This window comes from Danio aesculapii, chromosome 13, assembly GCF_903798145.1.
Source record: "Danio aesculapii chromosome 13, fDanAes4.1, whole genome shotgun sequence".
NCBI lineage: Eukaryota > Metazoa > Chordata > Actinopteri > Cypriniformes > Danionidae > Danio > Danio aesculapii.
This window is the reverse complement of record NC_079447.1, coordinates 46,474,312-46,497,772: the sequence shown is the minus strand read 5'-3', so window position 1 is coordinate 46,497,772 and position 23,461 is coordinate 46,474,312. Positions and strand designations below refer to the sequence as shown.

The following is a 23,461-nucleotide window of genomic DNA, read 5'->3' as shown; positions in this document are numbered from 1 at the left end:
CAAGGATAAAGTCAGTTATTCTGCTTTAAAAAGGTGGTACATGCCAGAAAGGCTGTCTTTGTTTTAGTCATTTAAATCGACCAATGCCAGTTCAGCCAATTATGTTTCAGCACCCCAGGTTGCCTCTGGTGGACATGAGACGGTTATTAACAAAGTCTCTTTAAGGCAAGTCATTTCACTCAGGGGCCATCTTTGAAACGCCTCTCGGGCAGTATGCTCGGGCATTCTGTCTGAATGGGGAAACATCATGTTTCTAAACATCTGAATCAAACAAAATCTGCATATTGTACTCGAAAGGAACGAGATCACGACACCAACCTTTTTTTGTGGCAGTGTTACACATTATCATTCATTCATTCATTTTTTTTTCGGCTTAGTCCCTTTATTAATCTGGGTCACCACATCTGAATGATCCGCCAACTTATCCAGCATATGTTTTATGCAGTGGATGTCCTTCCAGCTGCAACCCATCACTGGGAAACAACCATACACACTCATTCACACTCATACACTTCGGACAATTTAGCCTACCCAATTCACCTGTACCGCATGTCTTTGGACTTGTGGGGGAAACCACAGCACCCGGAGGAAACCCATGCGAACATGGGGAGAACATGCAAACTCCACACAGAAATGCCAACTGACCCAGCTGAGGCTTGAACCAGCGACCTTCATGCTGTGAGGCAACAACACTACCTACAGCCCCACCACGTTGCCTACACATTATCATCCTCTGTATAATGATTGTCAGATCACGCTGGTATTCTGAAGTAATTCACAACTTGGTCCTGATGGCGAATATCCTTCAGAAATGAAAGTCACTCTTTGTTCACAAGTTTGTGGGGGTTTGAGTAGTTGCTGTCATGTGACATGCGTTTGACAGGACGGACTGTACCTCGCGTTCATTTCATACAGATTATAAAACCAAAAAACTTTCGTTTTCAAGTGCACTTGGTCCATTTAATTGTACAGATTTCAGCTTCATGTGGATATGTTTCTTATATCTGTGAAGCAAGTATTCGTGTGGTTGTTGACCACCAAACTGTCCAACTGTGATTGGCTCCTGTACTAGTAGGCGTAGCTTCGTTCAGCATATTGACCGTAACATTTTTGGCCATTTAAAACTATACGAGTGACATGTCTTGTGAATTCTATAGTCTTTGTTATTAATTAGCAAATAATATAAACATTACAAACGTAAACATTAGGTGAGCAGGTTAAATTGTAACTCGCTACCTGACGAGATTTGCAGTGATAAGCAATTTGGCTGTTTGAATCAGACGAAACACGACAGAAATGTAAATACAGCCATTCAGAAGCACAGAATAGTGCACTCACTGCACTCCAACAAAATAGTAAGGTTAATAATCTAATCAATACATATTAAACCTCTTTAACGTTATTAAATGTATATGCTGAATCACTGATATGTGTTGGTTTGCATGGAGTCACAGTTCCATTTTAAAAGGTTTATTTTATTTTCAAGATCTGAGGTGAACTATCTGCTGCTGCTTTCAGTAGTATGGCAATAAATGTCATGTAAAATGGCAATTAAACTCACATTATTAGCATTTAGCGCTAAATAAAGCACATGAGGTGTACCTGAGGGGATTATTGTCAGTTTTCTGTTGTTCAGCTGCAAGAAATAGAAGCAGTTTCTAAAATAGAAATTTCAGGAATTGGTTAGAACAAAAGCGTCTTTTAATATGGAAAATATTCCTTCTATCGCATGCCATTGGTTTCATTTAGAACACTGTTGGTGTCAACAATCTGACAACCTGCGCTTGCAGTTGTTTTGAACCAGGTGTGCAATACCTAGTTCGACCACTGGGTGTCAAACGTACATATTGCACCTTTAGGTACTTACGCGAAGTTAGAAGTCAATGAAAAGGTATAAATACGTGCAATATTTCGCCAGCCGATGAGACTAATGTAGAATGCGCAATGCGTTTGCTGCAAACACGCATTACCTGTGCTCTTGTTAAAATGTCAGACAGTAATAGTTTTGGTCACACTTTATATTGATGGTCTGTTTGTTGAATTTAATCTACATTGCATCTACATGCCAACTAATTCTCATTAGACTATAAGTAGACTGTTAGGTTAGGGTTAGGGTTAGTTTAAGCTGACGTGTAGTTGCAAAATTTCTTAAAGTCAGTTAAATGTCTGTTTAGCAGCAGTATCAACAAATATTAAGTAGTCAGTCAACTAATACTCAAATGTACCATCAAAATAAAGTGTTACCATAGTTTAATTAAGGTGTTTGCTTGTCTGTACTGCACTTCAATAATGTGACTTAAATGGCAATACTCCACATGTCTTCATTTGATTTCTGTTTAGTTTATGACTTTAGTCAGATTAAGGTAATCATAAATCAGTTTACATGGTAGGCTCCTAATCAGAGTATTGCCTTAATCATAATCAAATCTGAGTATTAGTGTCCATTTAAACGTATGTGTGCTATTTTCAGTTGTAGTATGTAAGCATTCATACTGTTACTGTAAGACTACTTCAAAGCAAACATGTAAGGCAGACCATCAGTAATAGGAGGTTTTTCCTTATTCCCTGACATTGAAGATCAGCCTTAAGTAATGTTTCACCATGGAACCATGTTCATTCTGAGCTAATGCACTCTGCGCTGACTCTTTCTGAACATATCCGCTCAGACTGATTATATGACTGTGATTGCTTTTGATATGGCTCTTATAAAAAATTCTGAATGGCCTGCTGCACAGTCCTTTCAGTAAGGTATTATAACCTTCCAGAGACCAAAGTTTGCAACAAGAAACACAGTGATGAAAATGCTACATATGCCCAATGGAGGACAGAGATAATATCAATTCATGAGCTGGATATCTTGACCTGTGATCCCTGATGGAGAGAACAGTCCTTGAAGAGTCATGCTTGGATAATGAAATTACATTGACAGAGAACTTGCAGGTACTGCATTTCAGCCAAACAACTGTTATCTGGCTGCTGTAGATGCAGCAAACACTCAAAGAATTTAGTTCAGTAGATAATATTATCAATGTTGTTGTTGTCGTATTTATACTTATAAACTTGGTACTGTTGATTGATGATCTTTACAGAACAGTTAAAGTAGCTGAATCTGAATCTTCCACAAACTGACATGTACTGCACAAAAGCAAGATAAGGGATAAGGGATTAAGCTGTTGTTTTCAAGCTATTCTTTGCATGAAAGCAGGTTAAAATAAGCTAAATTAAAGTTACTCCAGAGATTTACACTCACTGGCCACTTTATTAGGTACACCTTACTAATACTGGTTTGGAACCCCTATATTGACATGATAGCATCATGCAGTTGCTGCAGATTTGTTGGCTGCATTTCCATGATGCGAATCTCCCGTGCTCAATTGGATTGAGATCTGGTGATTGTGGAGGCCATACAGTGAACTCATCGTCATGTTCAAGAAACCAATCTGAAATGAATTGTGGTTTATGACATGACGCGTTATCCCGCTGGAAGTAACCTATCAGAAGATGTGTACACTGTGGTCATAAACGGATGGACATGGTCAACAGCAATACTCAGGTAGGATGTGGCGTTGACACGATGCTCAGTTGGTACTAATGGACCCAAAGTGTGTCAAGAAAATATCCCCCACACCATTACACCACCACCACCAGCCTGAACCGTTGATACAAGGCAGAATGGATCCATGCTTTCATGTTGTTGATGCCAAATTCTGACCCTACATTTCTGGTTTTCCTAATGCCTAAATGCATTGAGTTGCTGCCATGTGATTGGCTGTTTAGAAATTAGCATTAACTCAAATAAACTCAAATTCAAACAGGTAGCATTTAACATTGAACAAAGCATATAATCTTCACCTGAGGTGATCATTGTCATATTAGTTTATGCTGCTGTTCTGCCATGATGTCGCATAAATAGAAATAATTTCTAACATTTGAAGTGTGCAGGCCACTCGTGGTGCAGTAGGTAGTGCAGTTACCTCACAGAAAGAAGGTATCTATCTATCTATCTATCTATCTATCTATCTATCTATCTATCTATCTATCTATCTATCTATCTATCTATCTATCTATCTATCTATCTATCTATCTATCTATCTATCTATCTATGTTTATATATACAGTTAGGTCCATAAATATTTGAACAGTTCTAACATTTTTGGCTCTATACGCCAACACAATGGAAATAAAATGACAAACAAACAAGACATGCTTTAACTGCAGACTGTCAGCTTTAATTTGAGAGTATCTACATCCAAATCAGGTGAACGCTGTAGGAATAAAGCTACGGTCACACCGGGCTTTGTGTGTGCGAAATTCTGTCGTGCAGCGCTGCGAAAAGGGGCGGGATTAAACAAGATGATTAGACATTAAAAAAAGCGAGCGATTGCTCCATGTTTTAAATTTCTGTCCAGAGAGGTCCTGTTTTGATCCTCCATTGGTCTCACGCAGTCAAGTGATGCGATTTCGCAGGTTAGAGTTCACCAAGCTTGAAGTTTGCACCGCAGCAACCTGTGAAACTTGACGCATGACCCCGCGTTTCCGGTCTGACGCATGAATGGAAGTCTATGGGAGAAAAGGCAAGTGTGACCGCACCTTTACAACAGTTTTCATATGTGCCTCCCACTTGTTAAGGGACCAAAAGTAATTGGACAATTGGCTTCTAAGCTGTTCCATGGCCAGGTGTGTGTTATTCCCTCATTATCCCAATTACAATGAGCAGATAAAAGGTCCAGAGTTCATTTCATTTCTATTCGCATTTGGAATCTGTAGCTGTCAAATCTCAAGATGAGATCCAATACATATAAACAATACGGTCTTTAAGCAAAAGTGCCATATGATATTTTCTTCTAAAAGGGGAATTTTTTCTCAGCCTCCTGTGTGTATGTTCAGTAATTTCTCTTTTATGGTGATGAATAGGTTCTTTTTATTGTGTTTAAAGTGAAATAACTGAACCAACACATAGGAGGCCGAGAAAAATGATCACTTTAGAAGAAACTTTCAGATGTCACAGAGGCTTTTGCATCTGAACTCTTTATATAAGTGTTTGCAGTTAATCTTCATGATACATTACTTAAGCAACCTGAATGTCTGCTGGTCACATTCAAAGCCAAATGAATAACTGTGTTGTTTATAACTTTTATCCCCTCATATGTTTCCATTATCGCTCTGCAAGAAAGGAAGTTTCCAGATTGTTTTGTGAGAGGAGTGTTTTTCCAACTAAATACCTGATTGGTTTACATCAGGTTTTATCCTTATTTTCATCATGGATTCTGTGGTTAGTCATATGGTCTGTTTAAGAATGCCCTGAACGTACACTTATTTCAGCTATCTACACCATGCTTGACATAGCAGTCCATTTTCCTGCCTGGATCAGCAAACATGCAACATAATGTGCTGATTAAACCAGGTCAAGAAACACTTTTTCTGTTATCCTGCCTTTCTTAATTCTTTTTTTGTGCAAAAGCCCTCTGCTAATTATTCATCAGTATTAGTACTGTTTGTACTACTCCACTTGCCTCAGTCAGTCTGTCTGTCTGTCTGTTTTATGGCAGAATCTGTTTTACAAAAAATGTTTCAATCAAAAAATGTGGATCAATCAAAAGTATTTTTACCTTACAGTCCTGATACTGGGATGGTTTTTAAACCCTGGAATGCCTATTAGATGTCATTTTATAAACCTTGTCAATATGTTTACAGGAAAAAGCAGTAAACCATAGAAATCAAACCAAAAAAGTTTATGTTTGTTCGCAGGTACAAATGCCATACCTGTTTATCATCTGTGTTTAAATGTTGAAATGTCCTTTATGTGATATGAATGGGTACATATGTTAAGATCAAAATGTGAAAGCAAGCTCAACTGAACATCTGTCTCTGACAACAGTTAAAGTGTATACAAATAGAGGTTAAATTAAGTATTTGCTTCTCCTCACTATCATCTGTTGTAGTTTCAGATTAGCCCCTCAATTCCAAAGTTAGAGTTTTCTATTCTCTAATAAATGTTAGTTAACTCAAATCATGTTTTAAAGAGGACCTATTATGCAAAATTAAGTTTTTTATGGTGTTTGAAGATAAATGTTTGTGTACACAGCCAGCGTATAATGATAAATATCCACCTAAATGCATCAGTGTTAGAGATGTCAAAGCACTGCCATGTTCTGAATAAGAGGTGAGGAGCATCAGCTCATTTGCACTTAAATGCACACAAAACAGCTCATTTGTCATCCCACGCAAAAAAGTTACATTTTTAACTTGGTACAATAAATGATCTGTACGGTATATAAACTGAAACTTCACTGACACATTCTAGGGACACCAGACACTTACAGTTGAAGTCAGAAGTATTAGCCCCCCTTCTATTTTAAATATTTCCCAAATGGTGTTTATCAGAGCAAAGAAATTTTCACAGTATGTCTGATAATATTTTTTTCTTCTGGAGAAAGTCTTAATTGTTTTATTTCGGCTAGGTTTCTAATTTTTTAAAAACCATATTAAGGTCAAAATTATTAGCCCCTTTAAGCTCAATTTTTTTCAACCCAGGCAAATCCTAAAAACTCTGGCTGCGTCTGAAACCGCATACTTCCATACTATATAGTACGCTAAAATCAATATGCGAGCCGAGTAGTAAGTCCAAATTCATAGAATTCGAAAATCAGTATGCGAGAAGTACCCGAATGACCTACTACTTCCGGCGAGATTCTAAAGTGCGCATCCCGTGCATGCTGCGCTATCCCATGATGCACCGCGAGAGAATTCATGAATGCGACTGAAGCGACGCAACTGACACAGGTAGGTCACGTGACCGTGACAAAATGGCGGATGTAGTACGTCCGAATTCCATTCATACTTCTCACATTCATACTGTATAGAACGTACTTTTCTAACGGCCGAGTTGTACGTTTAAATTCAACTACAGTACGTACTGAGTAGTAGGCGGTTTCGGACGCAGCCGTAGTCCCGTGGACAATTCTGTAAGTAAGTGGGTGGGCGGGTCAATCAATCAAATTGGTTGGGTTTAGGGAAGGAGGAGGGTGGGTCTGTCGATTGGTCAGCCGGCCAGTCAGTCATCCAGTCACTCAGCCAGTCAGACAGGCGCTCGGCCTCTGGTGGGTTTATGCGAGAACAGCGTGGGCGCGAATGGCACCCGGGACGTATTTTGCGGTCTCCAGAAACGTCCATGGGACAATGTTTTCAGAATGAGCCTAGGTTGATTTTTTTCCGATAGTCTACAGAACAAACTATCGTTATTTAATAACTTGCCTAATTACCCTATCCTGCCTAGATAACCTAGTTAAGCTATAAAATGTCACTTTAAGCTGTATAGAAGTGTCTTGAAAAATATCTAGTCAAACAGTATTTACTGTCATCATGGCAAAGATAAAATAAATCAGTTATTAGAGATGAGTTATTAAAACTATTATGTTTAGAAATGTTTTGAAAAAAATCTTCTCTCCGTTAAATAGAAAATGGGGGAAAAAATAAACAGGCGGTCTAATAATTCAGGGGGGCTAATAATTCTGACTTCAACTATATCTGTGCAAAGGGAGAAGGGTAATCAAAGTGTTTCTACAGACTGTTTTAATCAACTGTGATTATAAAAAAATTATTAATTAGTTTCTAGCCCTTCACCTTAGGCTTAAGCCTTCAAGCTAAAGAGAATTGGGACATTCCTACCTCTTTGCATGAATGCGATAAGGGGAAGGGCTAAGGGGTAGAATTGGGATTTGGCCTAAATCTCTTTAAAATTATTATAGGCTACTAAGTGACTGATGTTGTTGGTTTGCACTGGATCACATTTCTGATTTTCATTTAACCCGTTTGCTAGTTCTTTCATTTTAAAGGTCTGAGGTGAACTATGCTACTAATGTCACATAAATGGTGTTCAAATTCAAACAGGTAGCATTTAACATTGAACAAAGCATATAATCTTCACCTGAGGTGATTATTGTTATAGTAGTTTATGCTGCTGTTCTGCCATGATGTCGCATAAATAGAAATAATTTCTAAAATATGAAGTGTGCAGGCGACTCGATGGCGCAGTAGGTAGTGCTGTCACCTCACAGCAAGAAGGTCGCTGGTTCGAGCCTCGGCTGGGGCAGTTGGCGTTTTTGTGTAGAGTTTGCATATTCTCCCCGTATTGGCGTGCGCTTCCTTCAGGTTCTCCCAGCGTTTGCGTGGGCTTCCTCCGGGTGCTCCGCTTTCCCCCACAGTCCAAAGACATGCGGTAAAGGTAAATTGGGTAGGCTAAATTGTCCATAGTGTATGAGTGTGAATGAATGTGTATGGATGTTTCCCAGAGATGGGTTGCAGCTGGAAGGGCATTCACAGCGTAAAACATGTGCTGGATAAGTTGGCAGTTCATTCTGCTGTGGCAACCCCGGATTAATAAAAGAGACTAAGCCGAAAAGAAAAATGAATGAATGAATGAAGTGTGCACGTCACCATCATGGATGGGAAGGACAAAAACTTATTTTGCAATGGGAAAAATTGCATTTATTGTGTGTAGCATGTAGTTGAGATGCAGTCTTACTGTATCCTTCACTTTGGAGCTCTGCAGAGTAGCGGTCTGCATCTGGCACGGAAATAATACATTTTCGAATAAATCATGGTAGCAGTCGGTAACTCTAGTGTAATTTGAACGGGATTACGCGGTCTAACAATATAGCGCTCTTGAGTCCCAACGTTATTTAGGAACAGCATATCTGTGATTTCGTTATTCTTATTGAGCAGGGGTACAGCCAGCGCTCACACAACTGTTATACATGATGAACGCATGACCAGTGCTTTCTGCACGTCTGTGTGCGCTTCATCTGCGTAACGGACCTCAGAGCGGGCTTTACCATGGTAGAGTAAACTGAAGATGCGCTGTCCTTGAAGGACATTCAGCTTCCATTAGGAAATGGTCAGTTTACTTTTAGGACATCCACATCAGGTTTGATGTATGTGAGTCTTTTTTATGCATCATAGACACAAATGGAAAATAAAATACCCTTAATAGGATAATAACTCAACTTTTACCCTTTAGCAGTCACAGGACTGGAACCTCAGGTTTAAGGCGGCACTTGTCTCATCACAAAGGGGCAATCAACACTAACAATTATCCTACAATCCTTGCACTTGGTACTACCCAATTTAAACGTGAGATTCTGCAAACCAGATTTAAGTTTAGCAGGAACAGTTGGGTTGGGTAGAAAATTATTCTAAGCATGCAGCAGGTGAACAAAGACTGAATTTACAGCGGTAGCAGTCGGGTGCGGAATAAAACCCCACGGGAGCGGGACTAAAAAAACAGTCCTGCGCAGACCTCTACTACAGAGGCTGGGTTTTGTTTAGAAAGAACTTTATCAACATTTTATTTACAACTTGTTAGGTGTTAGGGCAACTCAGAGTGTTCATGGTCCCTTGATAGTGACAAACACAAGTTGGTCATGATTATCCTAATGTGTGTTATTAATGTATTGACCAAAACTGACACCACATTTGTTGTTCTATTTTATTTCAGGTTGTCAGGCTTCATGTTGCCATCACCTATCGTAAGTTCGGGGTCCATTTTGGCACTGTGGTTTACTACAGATTTTGCAGTCAGTGCCCAAGGATTTAAAGCAATCTATGAAGGTAGGAACAAAAGTTTGTTTTTTACCATACAGGCCTACAGCTGCTTTTTTTTCTGTGTCCTTTATCAGCGTTTTTATATTCTCTGTTGTCCTTAGTGTTTTTGCCCTCAGTTAGTTATTTTACTTGTGGTCTAGCCTACTGCATTTATGCCAGCAGGACGGCACACAGATGTGCATGGTCAGACTTTTAACTATATGCATGAATTCTGGTTCATATCACAGCATATTGCAGATGAGAATGATTACCCACTTAGTGAGGAAGAGAAAGTTTGATCATTTTATAAAGCACCAGCCACAGATCGGGTACTGCTGCAGCTACTACAGAATTATTCGTTGTATCAGCAGTTACACTGAGAGATGCACATAAATTCCAGTAAAAAGTAAAGAACTGATATTTTTTAGCTTAGTTTTGTGTGCATTATGCGTGGAGTACTGGTCCATGAGTATGCCATTTTGTGTTGATACCACATAACCTGACTTTTTTGGCAGATTGGGTTGGATTGAAGACTAAGTTAATGGTGCGTTTAAACACTCTAAGCTGCTGATCTCTTAGATGTGTTAAATGCTGTCCTGCAATTTTCATTTGATTGCTTCTCTTCTCAAGTTTGGGTTTTAAGGCTCAGAGGAACCCATGGTGTACTCACCATGCTAACTCATCAGTGAGCATTATAGATTAGCTGTGGGATTAAAAGAGGCAACCTAGACTCATGTGCATGCAATTCTACTTTGTTTTTTGTAACATACTGCTATTGATTTATTTTTCATCTGCAAATGTATACTCCCTGATTAAGAGCATTCAACAGCACTTTACTTGCCCACAAGTTATGCTAGTGTATGCAGAATGTTTGTAACTTATTGGTTGGTTGTTCGGTTTGGTTTGGTTGGGTTGGGTTGGGTTGAGTTGGGTGGGCTGGGGTTGGGTTGGGTTGACTTGGGTGGGTTTGGTTTGGTTTGGGTGGTTGGTTACTTTGCTTTGGTTTGGTTTTGGTTTGGGTGGTTGGTTGGGTTGGGTTGGATTAAGTTTGGTTTGGTTTGGTTTGGTTTGGTTGGGTTGGTTTGGGTGGTTGGTTTGGTTGGTTTGGTTTGTTTTGTTTTTGTTTGTTTTTGTTTGTTTTGTTTTGTTTGTTTTGTTTTTGTTTGTTTTTGTTTGGTTTGTTTTGGTTTGGTTTGGGTGGTTGCTTGCTTTGCTTTGCTTTGCTTTTGGTTTGGGTGGTTGGTTGGGTTGGGTTGGGTTGGGTTAGGTTAGGTTAGGTTAGGTTAGGTTAGGTTGGGTTTGGTTTGGTTTGGTTTGGTTTGTTTGGTTTGGTTTGGGTGGTTGGTTGCTTTGCTTTGCTTTGCTTTTGGTTTGGGTGGTTGGTTTGGTTGGGTTTGGTTGGTTTGGTTTGGGTGGTTGGTTTAGTTTGGTTTGGTTTGATTTTGGTTTGGGTAGTTGGTTGCTTTGCTTTGCTTTGGTTTGGGTGGTTGGTTTGGTTTGGTTTGGTTTGGTTTGGTTTGGTTTGGTTTGGTTGGTTTGGTTTGGGTGGTTGGTTTGGTTTGGTTTGATTTTGGTTTGGGTGGTTGGGTTGGGTTGAGTTGGGTTGAGTTGGGTTGGTTTGGATGGGTTTGGTTTGGGTGGTTGGTTGGTTAGTTGGTTTTTTTGATTGAGTTTAATGGTTGTTTGGTTGTTTGGTTTGGTTTGGTTTGGTTTGGTTGGTTGGTGGGTTGGATTGATTGGTTGGTTGGTTTGATTGATGACTGATTGATTGATTAATTGATGATTGATTGATTGATTGGATAAAATGTATTACAATATCTTAAAATTTTTTCTTGTTTTGCCTATCCAAACCTATTTACTCCACAGAGATGCAGATTTTTGTCATGCCTTTGACTGATTTACATTGTCTGTACTATTGAACTATTGAATGATAAACCTCTTACTTAAGAATGATGCACGGTTGCCCCACTTTTCTGGTCAACCTTTCTATAGAGCAGTTTTCATGTTTTATTTATTATTTTTAGCCTCATCTTGAGGTTTCATCAGCATACATCAGCCACACTGTGCTTGCCTGAAGCATCTATGTGGGATAACTAAGAGCTGGGAAGCTGCACATTCTCCTGCATTTTCCATCATCTGTTTTTTTTTGTCAACACAGTTTTGTGTATTTTTGACCATATGGTCACAACTGTGAAACAGATGTGTTTGCAGTGTGTGCTTTGTACATGCTGTGTGACAAAGATGTTTTTCCTGGTGTGTGGTATTACAGAAGATGGGGGTGTTTTTTAATCATTTATTTGTTTAGGTGGCTTGAACAACCCATTACCACTGGAAAAGGTCCAGAATTTATTTATTTTGTTCCATGACTGACCTTCCTTGTCTTGTTTTTTTTCTTCTTTTTTTACTATGAATTGATAAAGGCTTTAAAACAAAGGGAAATCCTCTTCTCGGGCTTCGCAGTAAGCTGTAATTGCACTTGTGCCACTTGCACTGTGTTTTTGGATAATGCAAACAATAATTTTTCATGAGCCCAACATCCAGCCAAGCAACAAAACCTATTAACCTCACAATGGGTTATATGCAGGGGGACTTTAAATTTTGAATAAGCTGGCCAAGGCTCTTCTGGTGAACTGTCATGCCATTATAAACTCTCTGTGTTTAAGATCTGATTTGTTCAAAATCAGTGATGCACACTGCCTGGTTGAGACACAATATAAAGTGGGTTTCATAACAGAAAAGAAGCGCTGCATTAAGTTCAATTGCTACATTGCTGCTCCTCGTGGCATTTGCGTTTAAACAGCCTTTCATTTTGTTTTATGATTAAATAGCTAAAGTTCTATTTAACTCATTATATTTTGAATAAACAGCAAAATTCAGTCCAAGGCACTCGAATAATGTGGAAAAATATTCCAATTTTAATATTTAAATTTAATATTAGTTAAAATTAACTGTTTAAATATTTTCCCACATTTTTTCAGTGCCTTGGACTGATTTTTGCTGTTTATTCTGATTAAGTTCTTACTCAGAGAGTACCAACACATTATTTAAGTTACCCCTGAGCACTTTTTGTTTGATTTTGGATCAGTATATTTTGATTTTAGGGCATCAAGAAGGTCGCTGGTTCGAGCCTCAATTGGGTCAGTTGGCATTTCTGTGTGGAGTTTGCATGTTCTCTCCGTATTGGCGTGCGCTTCCTTCAGGTGCTCCGATTTCCCCCACAAGTCCAAAGACATACGTTATAGGTGAATTGGGTGAGCTAAATTGTCCGTAGTGTATGTGTGTGAAAGAGTGTGTATCAGTGATGTGTTGCAGTTGGAAGGGCATCCCCCCCTGATTAATAAAAGGACTAAGCCAACAAGAAAATTAAATGAATGAATGAAAATAACTTTACTTCTGTTGTTTTAATCTAACATTATTTGGTCCTCCAGATTATTTTCTCATTCACTATACACTGTAATTTTCATTGGATGTGTGACCTTTTCCTCTTATGCGTTTAGTGCGCCTCTTACCCCATTACAGCCTAATCCATCAGGTTAATGGTATTTTATATTATTGTTTCCTCTGGTGGCCAAGTGTGTAGGATTTAATCAGAAAATTAATCTGAAACCTTGCTTCTGATGTCAACTCTAAACTAGCACAGGAAAAATAAACTATTACAGAAGAATTATATCTATTGTTGTAATTAATAGTACTGTAACATGGGGCAAGGCAGTAGGGGAAGGACAAAATGAGAAGAGTATCCTCAGTAGGTCTTTCAATAACAAACCACAGGCAAGAACAAAAGAGGTAAACTAAGAAACTAAGAACCAGAAGATCACAGAACATCAAAAAACAAATGACAATGAACAACTGAAATGGGTATTTACAAAGATTGCTAACATGTTAACTAGGAAGTGGGGTTATTGAATTACAGAGGAAACTAACAAGGGTAACAATTGGCATACATATTTGGAAATTGTTTATTTGACATGGACAATGACAATACAGGCTTATTTTGAAAAGGTAGCCCTATATATTTTAGAGATTGTGAATTATGTACCCAGAGGTACCTATGGCTAGTGGTGGGGTGGTGGGGTGGTGATATGTGGGTGCGCAAAGTGAAGATTTAGGGGGGGGGGGGGGGGGGGGGGGGGGGGGGGGGTTGTGTGCACAAACTAAAGAGCGGGCAGCGGGTATGAAGATGGTTGCGCTTTCGGTTTGGTGCACATGGGACTTAACCAAAAAGTTGAAGAGCAGGGGGAGGGGGTAATTCCGGGAGTAGACAGAACAATACGGGAGATGGGCGGGAGATGGGTCTGAAATACGGGAGACTCCCGGGAAAAACGGGAGTGTTGGCAGGTATGGTTTTAGTCTGGTGAAGAACGGTTCCAGAAAACGGGAAAGACAAAAATTTAAGTAAATAACGGTGAGAATGTGGTCAAATCTGAAAACGTGGTAAAAAATCAGGGGGCTTTTCGTTTTCTCGATTGCTTTTTAAAACACTATCGGTTTGGGGTGGGGTGGATGGGAGGATCAATCGGTTGATCAGTAAGTCATTCAGTCGACAGCGGCCTCTGGTGGATTTACGCGATCTCAGAAACAAGGTTATAATAGTTTTGGATTTTTCATTAGTTTTAGTTTTTATATCGTTTTGACTTTATGTTTTCAAATTCAGTTAGTTCTAATTAGTTTTTAAATGCAGATTTACTAGTTTTTATTATTCTATATTTCTATATTTTAGATTAGATTTGTGAAAGATTAGATTTCTAGATTAGTAAAAACAAAAACTGTAAAAAAAAAAAAACGTACTTGCGAAACATTTGGCGCTCTCCAGAAATGTGTATAGGGCTACATTTTTAGAATGAGCCTGGGTTGCACAATGGACAATCAAAGAACTGCACTACAGTTAACTACATAGCAAAATTTGCTCTGCAGTCCATGTGCCAGAAATACTACAGATCACATAACAAAAACATAAACACGACATCATAATAAAATAAATGACATCAAGGTTTAAACTATAAACCCTCACCTAATGGTCACAGACCTGATGCATTTTAACTAGGATTTTAACCGCAGCTTGAACTGTGCTAAGGTAGGCCACTGTCTAATATTAATTGCTGGATTATTCCAATTATTAAGACCAATTAGGTAACACTTTATATTAACTATGCACTATGAATCATCTATTAAGGATTAGCAAATAGTTAATTCAATATTGTCATTTATAAAGGATTTACAAAGCATTAATAGCCCTTACTTTAAATTAGGTCACAAAACTGGATAAAGTTGTGTAAGTAAGCATTAATCAACATAAAAAAGTAACTATTAATATATGCCTGAATAATTCATTAATTCATATTCCTTTGGGTTCGGTTTCCTTCCCTTTATTCATCGGGGGTCACCACAGCAGAATGAACCGCCAATCTATCCAGCATATGTTTTACACAGCGGATGCCCTTCCAGCTGCAACCGAGTACTAAGAAACACCCATACACACTCATTCACACACATACACTATGGCCAATTTAGTTTATTCAATTCACCTAAAGCGCATGTCCATGCCAACACGTGGAGAACATGCAAACTCCACACAGAAGTGCCAACTGACCCAACCTGGACTCGAACCAGTGAACTTGTTTTGAGGCTACAGTGCTAACCACTGAGCCACCAAATGGTGCTGTGTAGTCCCATGGTTTGATAATGTAAGGGGCCATTCACATATAGCGTCTCCAGTTCCACAGCTTGCACGCAGAAATAGGAAGCGACACACACGGTACGACACGCTTGCGTTTTACAGGTGCAGCGAGTTATAAACCTCAACTTTTCAGAGTGCCGCGAGCAACCAACGGTAGGCTAATTACATCAGACAAAGGATTTAACAAATCCAGATAACATCTCTCTGATGTGATGATCATTTGTGTGCTGTACTAGTTCCCCTATCCACCTCAGATATTCAACCTGACTTCAGTGCACTTGTTCAAGCCCAACAGGCTTGATTTCTCTCCCTGAGCACATACAGTTGAAGTCAGAATTATTAGCCCTCCTGAATTATTAGCCCCCAATTTCTGGATTTTTCAAACCCATTTCTAAACATAATAGTTTTAATAACTCATTTATAATGACTGATTTCTTTTATATTTGCCATGATGGCAGTACACAATATTGTACTATATATTAATAAAGATACTAGTATTCAGCTTAAAGTAACATTTAAAAACTTAACAAGGTTAATTAGGTTAAATAGGTTAATTAGGGGAGTTAGAGTAATTATGGAAGTCATTGTATAACAGTAGTTATGTAGTTGTATAACAATAGTTAGTTTTGTATACAATAGTTTTTTTATTTTTGAAAAAATTGTAATGATATTGCTAATGATATTGACCGTAAAATGGTAAAAAAACTGCTTTTATTCTAGCCGAAATAAAATTTGCCATGTTGTGGCCCATATAGAAATGAACACAGTTAGGCTATGTCGAAATAACAACTTAAGCCATTATTTCGACATAATTAAGTCGTTATTTCGACATAATTATGTCGTTTTAACGAGATATTATGTCATTATAACGAGATATTATGTCGTTATAACGACATAAGTTTTTTTTTTTCTCACCACTAAGACTGCTTTTTTTTTACACCTTGCGGTTCAAGATATTATGTTGTTATAACGAGAAATTATGTCGTTATAACGACATAATATCTCGTTATATCGGCATAAGTTTTTTTTTTCTTTCTCACCACTAAGACTGCTTTTTTTTTCCACCTTGCAGTTCAAGATATTATGTCGTTATAACAACATAATATCTCGTTATAATGACATAATATCTCGTTTTCTTTTTTTTTTTTTTCTCTCACCACTAAGACTGCTTTTTTTTCCACTTTGCGGTTCAAGGTATTATGTCTTTATAACGACATAATATCTCGTTATAACGACATAATATCTCAGAATTCTGTTAAGTGTATTAGTACTAATTTGTACTAAAACCGCCTCAGTTTCTAATGTGGCTTCTTGGGAAAATTAATTGCCCACCCCTGCACTGTCTACACAATGAGTTACTGCAAACTGCAAAATTCAGTTTGTCAGTAGGCGATTTAAGTCAGCTAGGAAGTAAATCTGCAGCATTTGGAGGAAAATTACATTCAAGGTAATGCACATCCGTGAGCTAATGGATTAAAAAATACTCCGAAATCAATTGTGGCTTGCGGACCCAACTCATTGTGTGAGCGTTTCCATTTTAAAGTATGCAGCACTATTTCATCCACACCCCCACGCATTGTTGTTTAGATCATGCCATCCAAATAAATCCTGCAGGTTTCCCAGCAGCCTTTAGAGTGGGGCTTATGGGCCATTACACCCAACTAATTGTAATCTGTTTGCCTGCAGTGTTGAGTGCAACAGCAGTACTGAATGAATGTTGTACCCCTCAGCAATATTTACTCCCTTATTACTGCCAGAAAACAGCATGGCAATATTTGCACGTTTTATCTGTGGGGACATGCCACAAGTAAGGTTGGAATAGCTGAGTATTTTGTAAAGTATGGCACATTTTGAATAGAAGCATCTTGTTAGATTTTAAAAATATTAAATATCCATGTTTGTGTGTCATATAAAGTGCAGTAAACAGGAGATACACACAGTAATGTTACATAACGTTCAGCAAAAATACCCAAAATGACAATGCATAAAGGGCGACACGGTGGCTCAATGGTTAGCACTGTTGTCTCAAAGCAAGAAGGTCACTGGTTCAAGTCCCGGCTGGGTCAGTTGGCATTTCTGTGTGAAGTTTGCATATTCTCATGTTCGCGTGGGTTTCATCTGGGTGCTCCGCTTTCCCCCACAAGTACAAACACATGCGCTATAGGTGAATTGAATAAACTAAATTATCCGTAGTGTATGTGTGTGCGTGAATGAGTGTGTATGGATGTTTCTCAGGGATGGGTTGCAGCTGGAAGGGCATCCGCTGGCTGCGCAAAACATGCTGGATAAGGTGACGGTTCATTACGCTGTGGAGACCCCAGATTAATAAAGGGACTAAGCCGAAAATAAAATGAATGAATGAATGAAACTTGTTCATTTAAATATTACTAATGGTTTCTTACTAAAGTTCACGAAGCAATCTTTTATGTCAGCAGATATTGAAGATGGGCTAAACTACATTTAAAATAGACAGAAATCAAAAGCTGAGATGTCATTTCAAATTAAAATTAAGCTTGGATGTCAGATGTGCTACAAATAATGCTTACTGAAGTTCTCTTAGAACAGAAAAAAAAGATTTAAGACTCTGTATCAGTTTTAAACAAACACTCATTGGTGAGCATTCAGCCTTCATGCACACACACTTGAGAAGTCCCTGCAAACTACGTGAGGTGCTGCAATTTTTGCTGGCTGCATATTTTTCCAACTATAGGCAAGAGCACGAGTCAAACAGAAAATGTACTAAAGATGTTAATCATGCGTTAATAAATTTGTGCTGTTATAATTAATTTGCGTTAATGTGTTATTAACACATTGGGCTCGATTTTAACAGAGTAGGTGCAAAGTCTGAAGCGCAAGGCGCAAAAGTATTAAGGGCGTGTCCGAATCCACTTTTACTATTTTAAGGATGGAAAAAAATATGCTCTGCGCCGCCGCACATGGTCTAACGGGGTTGAGCTTATTCTCTTGATGAGTTATGGGTGTTTTGAGAATAAACCAATCAGAGTCTCATCTTATATCCCTTTAAGAGTCAGTTGTGTCACTCCATTGCGCAATTGCTATTTACATGGCGGGCTTTGTAAGTGAAAAAACTGAACACTTCAAAACGGTTAAAAAAACTGTTAAACAGACCATCTGCAGAAAGAGGAGAATGAGCCTAATCCATCCGGCCTTTACTTTCACTTTCTCTCTTTCGTGGAGTAAGGAAACAGTGTTGTATGCTCTCCACTGAAGACATGCATTAGCCTACAAGATTTGTTTCAAAATTATTTCTAAATTCAGTTCTAATTTCCAGCTAACGAATAAATGAACAATAATAACAAGTAATAAGTGTGGTCAAAAACCTGAGTATATCCAAACACACGTCATATGCCCCATATGGTCAGGTGGACAAATCTAAGCTTGATTTTAATAAAACAAATATAAATATGCATATAATAAATAATACTAACGATAATTATAACATTATACAAAAGCAAGTTGTCGTGAATAAACTACCCCCCCCCCCCCTCCCCGAGGTGAAAAAGGCATGAAGGAATAATTCTTTTTCATTTGTAAAGATATTTCTGTATTGCTCTACATCCTGCGTGGACTTTAGACCTGCTCTCAGCTGGTCTATTGCACAGTTTATTTTAGTTCCTCAAAATAGCATCGCACCAACAATGCGCCTTAACATGACTCGTATCTACACCAGAACATCCATGAGTCTACAAAGTGGTGCAAATGGATTTACATTTAAAAACAACATGGTGGAAAATGGGAAAATTAGGGTTGCGTTGGCCTGAAACTAGCAACACGCCTTATTGCGCCGGGTATGTGATAGGGCCCAATATCTTTGACAGCCCTACATGTACCTTTAAATTTAACTCAGTACACATTATTTTCAGGTTTGAGTCTTAAAACCTCCTGTTTACCTCCTGTTAAATAGTGTCAACAGTCTAATTAAGTGTGCAACAGGAGTCAAGCCTCGGCTTTCGTATGCCTGTAACCTGTAACCATAGTAACAGTGACTAAAGTAGTAGTCAGTATGTTTATGCACAAAAAAGAGAAGAAAACTGGTGGAAGGAGCTTCAAAGAAAATAACTGGATCTAAAAAAAGGTCAGATGACACAGCTCATGCGTGCGTCTCTGCAAGTTACAGTACTGAACTCACTGCACATGATAAAAAAGCACTATTAAACATCATAGTTACATATATAACGTAGTAAATTTGTGATTAGTTTGTATTAAATAGGCCTTCAAGGTCTTTAATGGGTTCATCTTTTTCTCATTTGATGCCATTGTGTCATCTTTCTTGATTACATCATGAGGAAGAATGTGATTTCAGCAGGATTGCTGCAAGACAAAAGTCTGTATCTTATCTGAAAGATGTTCATAGAGCTAACAGGTAGACATTTTCAGATTTGTATTTTTCCTTGTGATGTTTCTATATGACTGCAAACACTCCATGCCTAAGTTACTGTATGGGAATGTTAGCACTAAGATAGCAGGAGCTCTTTAAAAGCCCCTATTATGGGTTTTTGAAAATGACCTTCCCTGTAGTATGTAACACAGCTCTAAGTGGAGTGAAATATCTAGCTATGGTTTGAATCTGAAAGTGCGCTGTGTTTAAAACTATTGATTTATTTATAAAAGAGTCGACTTCTAGTGGGTCAAATGAATCGTCTTGGTAACGAATCTCTTGGTAATGAATCTTGTTGGTGTGACGTCGATACAGAACTCAAGCCCCGCCCATTTGTTGCGCGCACAGACCCAGGAAAATTAAAACCTCTGCCTACAAACACTGTAGAAAAAAAGGAAGACAAACACTGTAGCAGATCCCTGTTGAATCACGTCGCGAAGACGCTGTGTTTTGAAGTGTGAGGGAAAGTTAGTCTTATTTTCCTACTTTCCTACTTTGTTTTGACATAGCAAAGATACACACTAAAGTGTTTTACTGAGTCTGACTTAAACTGTTAACATCACTCACTCACTTTCCTTTGGGTTATTGCCTGATTTATCAGGGGTCACCACATCGTACTGTTTTAGACAGTGGATGCCCTTCCGGCCTCAACCCAGCACTGAGAGAACAGCACCCACACACTCTGCCATTCACACACTATGGCCAATTTAAGTCATCCAATTGAATGTCTTTGAACTGTAGGGTTAACTGAAGCACCTGGAGAAAACCCACGCGAACATGCTAACTCCACACAGAAATGCCTACCGGTTCAGCCGGGACTCGAACCAGTAACCTTCTTGCTGTGAGGCAACCATGCTATCTTCCTAGCCACCATGCCTGCTTATCAAAGTTTCATTAGTCTGCTTTATCTGCTCATATATTGCTCATTTTAGGTTTCATGTGGATACAAGCCAACATTCCTGTAAATGCTACAGCAGTTGAGTAATTGCTTCCTATATTTAGACTCTAAAATGAACTGTCAACAGAGCTTTATTGAAAAGATTCAAAGAAGTGACAACTCCTACATGTGATAAGAGCCAATAAAGCAAGGCCTTCGCCAATTCCTGAGACAATAAGCAATCTGTCACATGTAATTGGACATCTGGCTGCATGCATTTATGTATGTGATGGGAAGTTCCTATCATTTCACCAAATCGTACCTTGGACCTCTCGTTCAGCAAAACAAATTCAAGTTCATTCCGCTGTGGCGACCCCTGATAAATCAAGGACTGTGGCTGTTTCTCAATTCCAAGAACGCAGAGAACAGACTTGTGTTCTTGTGAAGATCGGTCTTGCCAGGTGTCCTCGGAAGAACGAACTCGGGAGACCACGAGAACAGAGAACGTATCCTCTGAGAAATGAGATGCTGCTTTCTTCCTGATGGTCACGTGACCCTCACGTGTTTTTAATGGAAAATTATTTAAACATTACAGCATTTATACAGCGATTTATTGTTTTTCCCCTTTTCAAAATATATCCCTGCTTAAAAATCCAGCTTAAACCAGCCTAGGCTGGTTGGCTGGTTTTAGCTGGTTGACCAGCATGGTATTAGAGGGGTTTTGGCCACTTCCAGGCTGGTTTCCAGCTATTTCCAGCCTGGTCTTAGCTGGTCAGGCTGGAAAATGACCAGCTAAATCCAGCTAAAACCAGCCTGACTAGGCTGATCAAGCTGGTTTTAGCTGGTCCTCTCCCAGACTGACAAGCTAAGACCAGACTGGAAATGGCTGGAAACCAGCCTGGAAGTGGCCAAAACCCCTCTTTTTTCAGTAGGGATACTCTGCATAAAGACTTTACAAATATACGCTGCACAATATAAATAAAACAGATTTTAATACGAATTTCAGCAAATAAACACCCCTAATGTGTTTATTCCTTTATTAAGATTTTCATGGTGATGTTTATATTCACCGTTTCGTTTTGGGGTAACTCCTGAGGCAAATCAGTTATACCTCTGAACTTTAATAATAAACCTATATACAATGCTGCGCTCCAGTCGCAATGACCTCTGGGACTTCTAGAACGAGTTCGGTGCTCAAGTCTGCATCGGTGCGCCCTCGATATCAAAAACACATTCGGGAACTTTTTCTTGTTCCTCTGTTCTTGCACTCTTGAGTTCTGGAACTGAACTTCAGCAGCCAATGATGACGTTACATGAGAACACGAGGACGCAAGATCGCTGAAGAACGCATATTGAGAAACAGCCTATGTCACATCCCCGGCTCGTTCCTAGTGCTCCAATCATCGCTCCCCTTCTCCTGCCACCTCACATCACACCCGAGCACTCTCACCTGAATTCTAATTAGACACACCTGCACCAGCAATCACTGTCCCCCATAAAGCCTCCTCGATTTCAGTCGTTCATCGGCTGGAATCGATGTCAGATGATTCACCTCACCTCCTCCCTGCTTCGCCTTCTTCCGTGGATGTTTCTCTAAAACCTGTGGATGCACAAGCTGTGATTAAGGCAAGTGATTTTATACTCTGGTGGTTGCATGAAGATCCTTGTTTATATTGTAAACTGGTTGCAAGTCTGCTCTCCATCAAAGAAGATCACATACCTGCTTATCCTATTGAACTTTCCACATTGTTTTAAGTAAGTTTATGAAAAGAGATAACCATCCTTGTCTTCATTGTGTGACCGTGACAAACTAAGGCACAATCGCAATTCTACTCCTTCACCCTTCTCCTTACTCGTTCAGGTGAAGGGGTAGGAATGTCCCAATTTTCTTTAGTTTGAAGGCGTAGAGCTAAGGGGAAGGGCTAGATATCCCTTGAAATTAAGATTTTTCAGGACCACACTCCAATTGTCCCATATTATGGTATTCTGGCTGCACCCGGAAGTAAGGAGATGCACAGATTTGTATTTTTTGGGTTATCATTATGAATTTTTACAACAAACAAGCATATGTTTTAAAACATTCATATCGACGTTCGTGTTTTACCGTCATGCTTTAAAAAAAAAAGATAAAATAAAACTACAGTAGTCCCACAACCTTCTGTCACTCGATGACACTCGAATACCCTGTCAGAAAACTCTAGCGGCTGTGAATGACCTTTTTACAGTGGCTGGTATAATGTTAATGTTGTATTCGTGTATTTACATTGATGAATATGGTTGCGGTGTAAATGCACTGTGCAGTTACGAGCTTTTTGCTACATTGTATCGTTATGATTACATGATATCTCTGCCTTTAGTGATTTCCTGGATAAACACCAAAAAATAACGCAACTGAAATAACTACGGTAGTCAGCTTATTTGTATGAATTCGTACAATCTAATTCGTACAATTTAGTACGATTTGCTCATCACCCAATAACCGTTGGGTTTAGGGGCGGGGTTGGGTGCCACGCCTCTTTTTAAAATCGTACGAATTCGTACAAATTAGCCACTTAACTGACAAAATGTAAAATACTTCCGTTTCCTCGTGAGATCAGGCTGGTTATGGTCCAGTACCAATCCCGCTCTAATGACACAAGAACGAACCACTGGAACCATTAATAGAATGAATCATTTATGTACTGCTGTTGAAGGATTGTGTGCTTGAATTGCTTAAATTAGGTCTTGCTGTGTATACTGTATGCAGTGTAATGAATCTAGGTCTGTTATGTCATTAATATAAATAAAAAGAACGAAATAAGTACACACTGCTCATAATATAATGTTTTTGTTCTCTTTGAGAATAACTGGATTAGGAATAGTTAAAAGTAATGTTTAGTTAAGAAAAAAAAAATCATGCCATTGTTTTGATTTAAGGGCACCATGG

At 38.9% G+C, this 23,461-nt stretch overlaps 1 protein-coding gene across 1 annotated transcript in view; it reads left to right on the top strand.

The window, feature by feature from the left end:
• Window positions 1-23,461, top strand: part of LOC130239330 (CUB and sushi domain-containing protein 1-like) — a 551,687-nt gene that overhangs the window by 64,251 nt on the left and 463,975 nt on the right. The window contains exon 3 of the mRNA XM_056470435.1: window positions 9,497-9,609. Within this exon, the coding sequence (XP_056326410.1) occupies window positions 9,497-9,609 (113 nt within the window). The remainder of the gene's footprint in view (window positions 1-9,496; window positions 9,610-23,461) is intronic.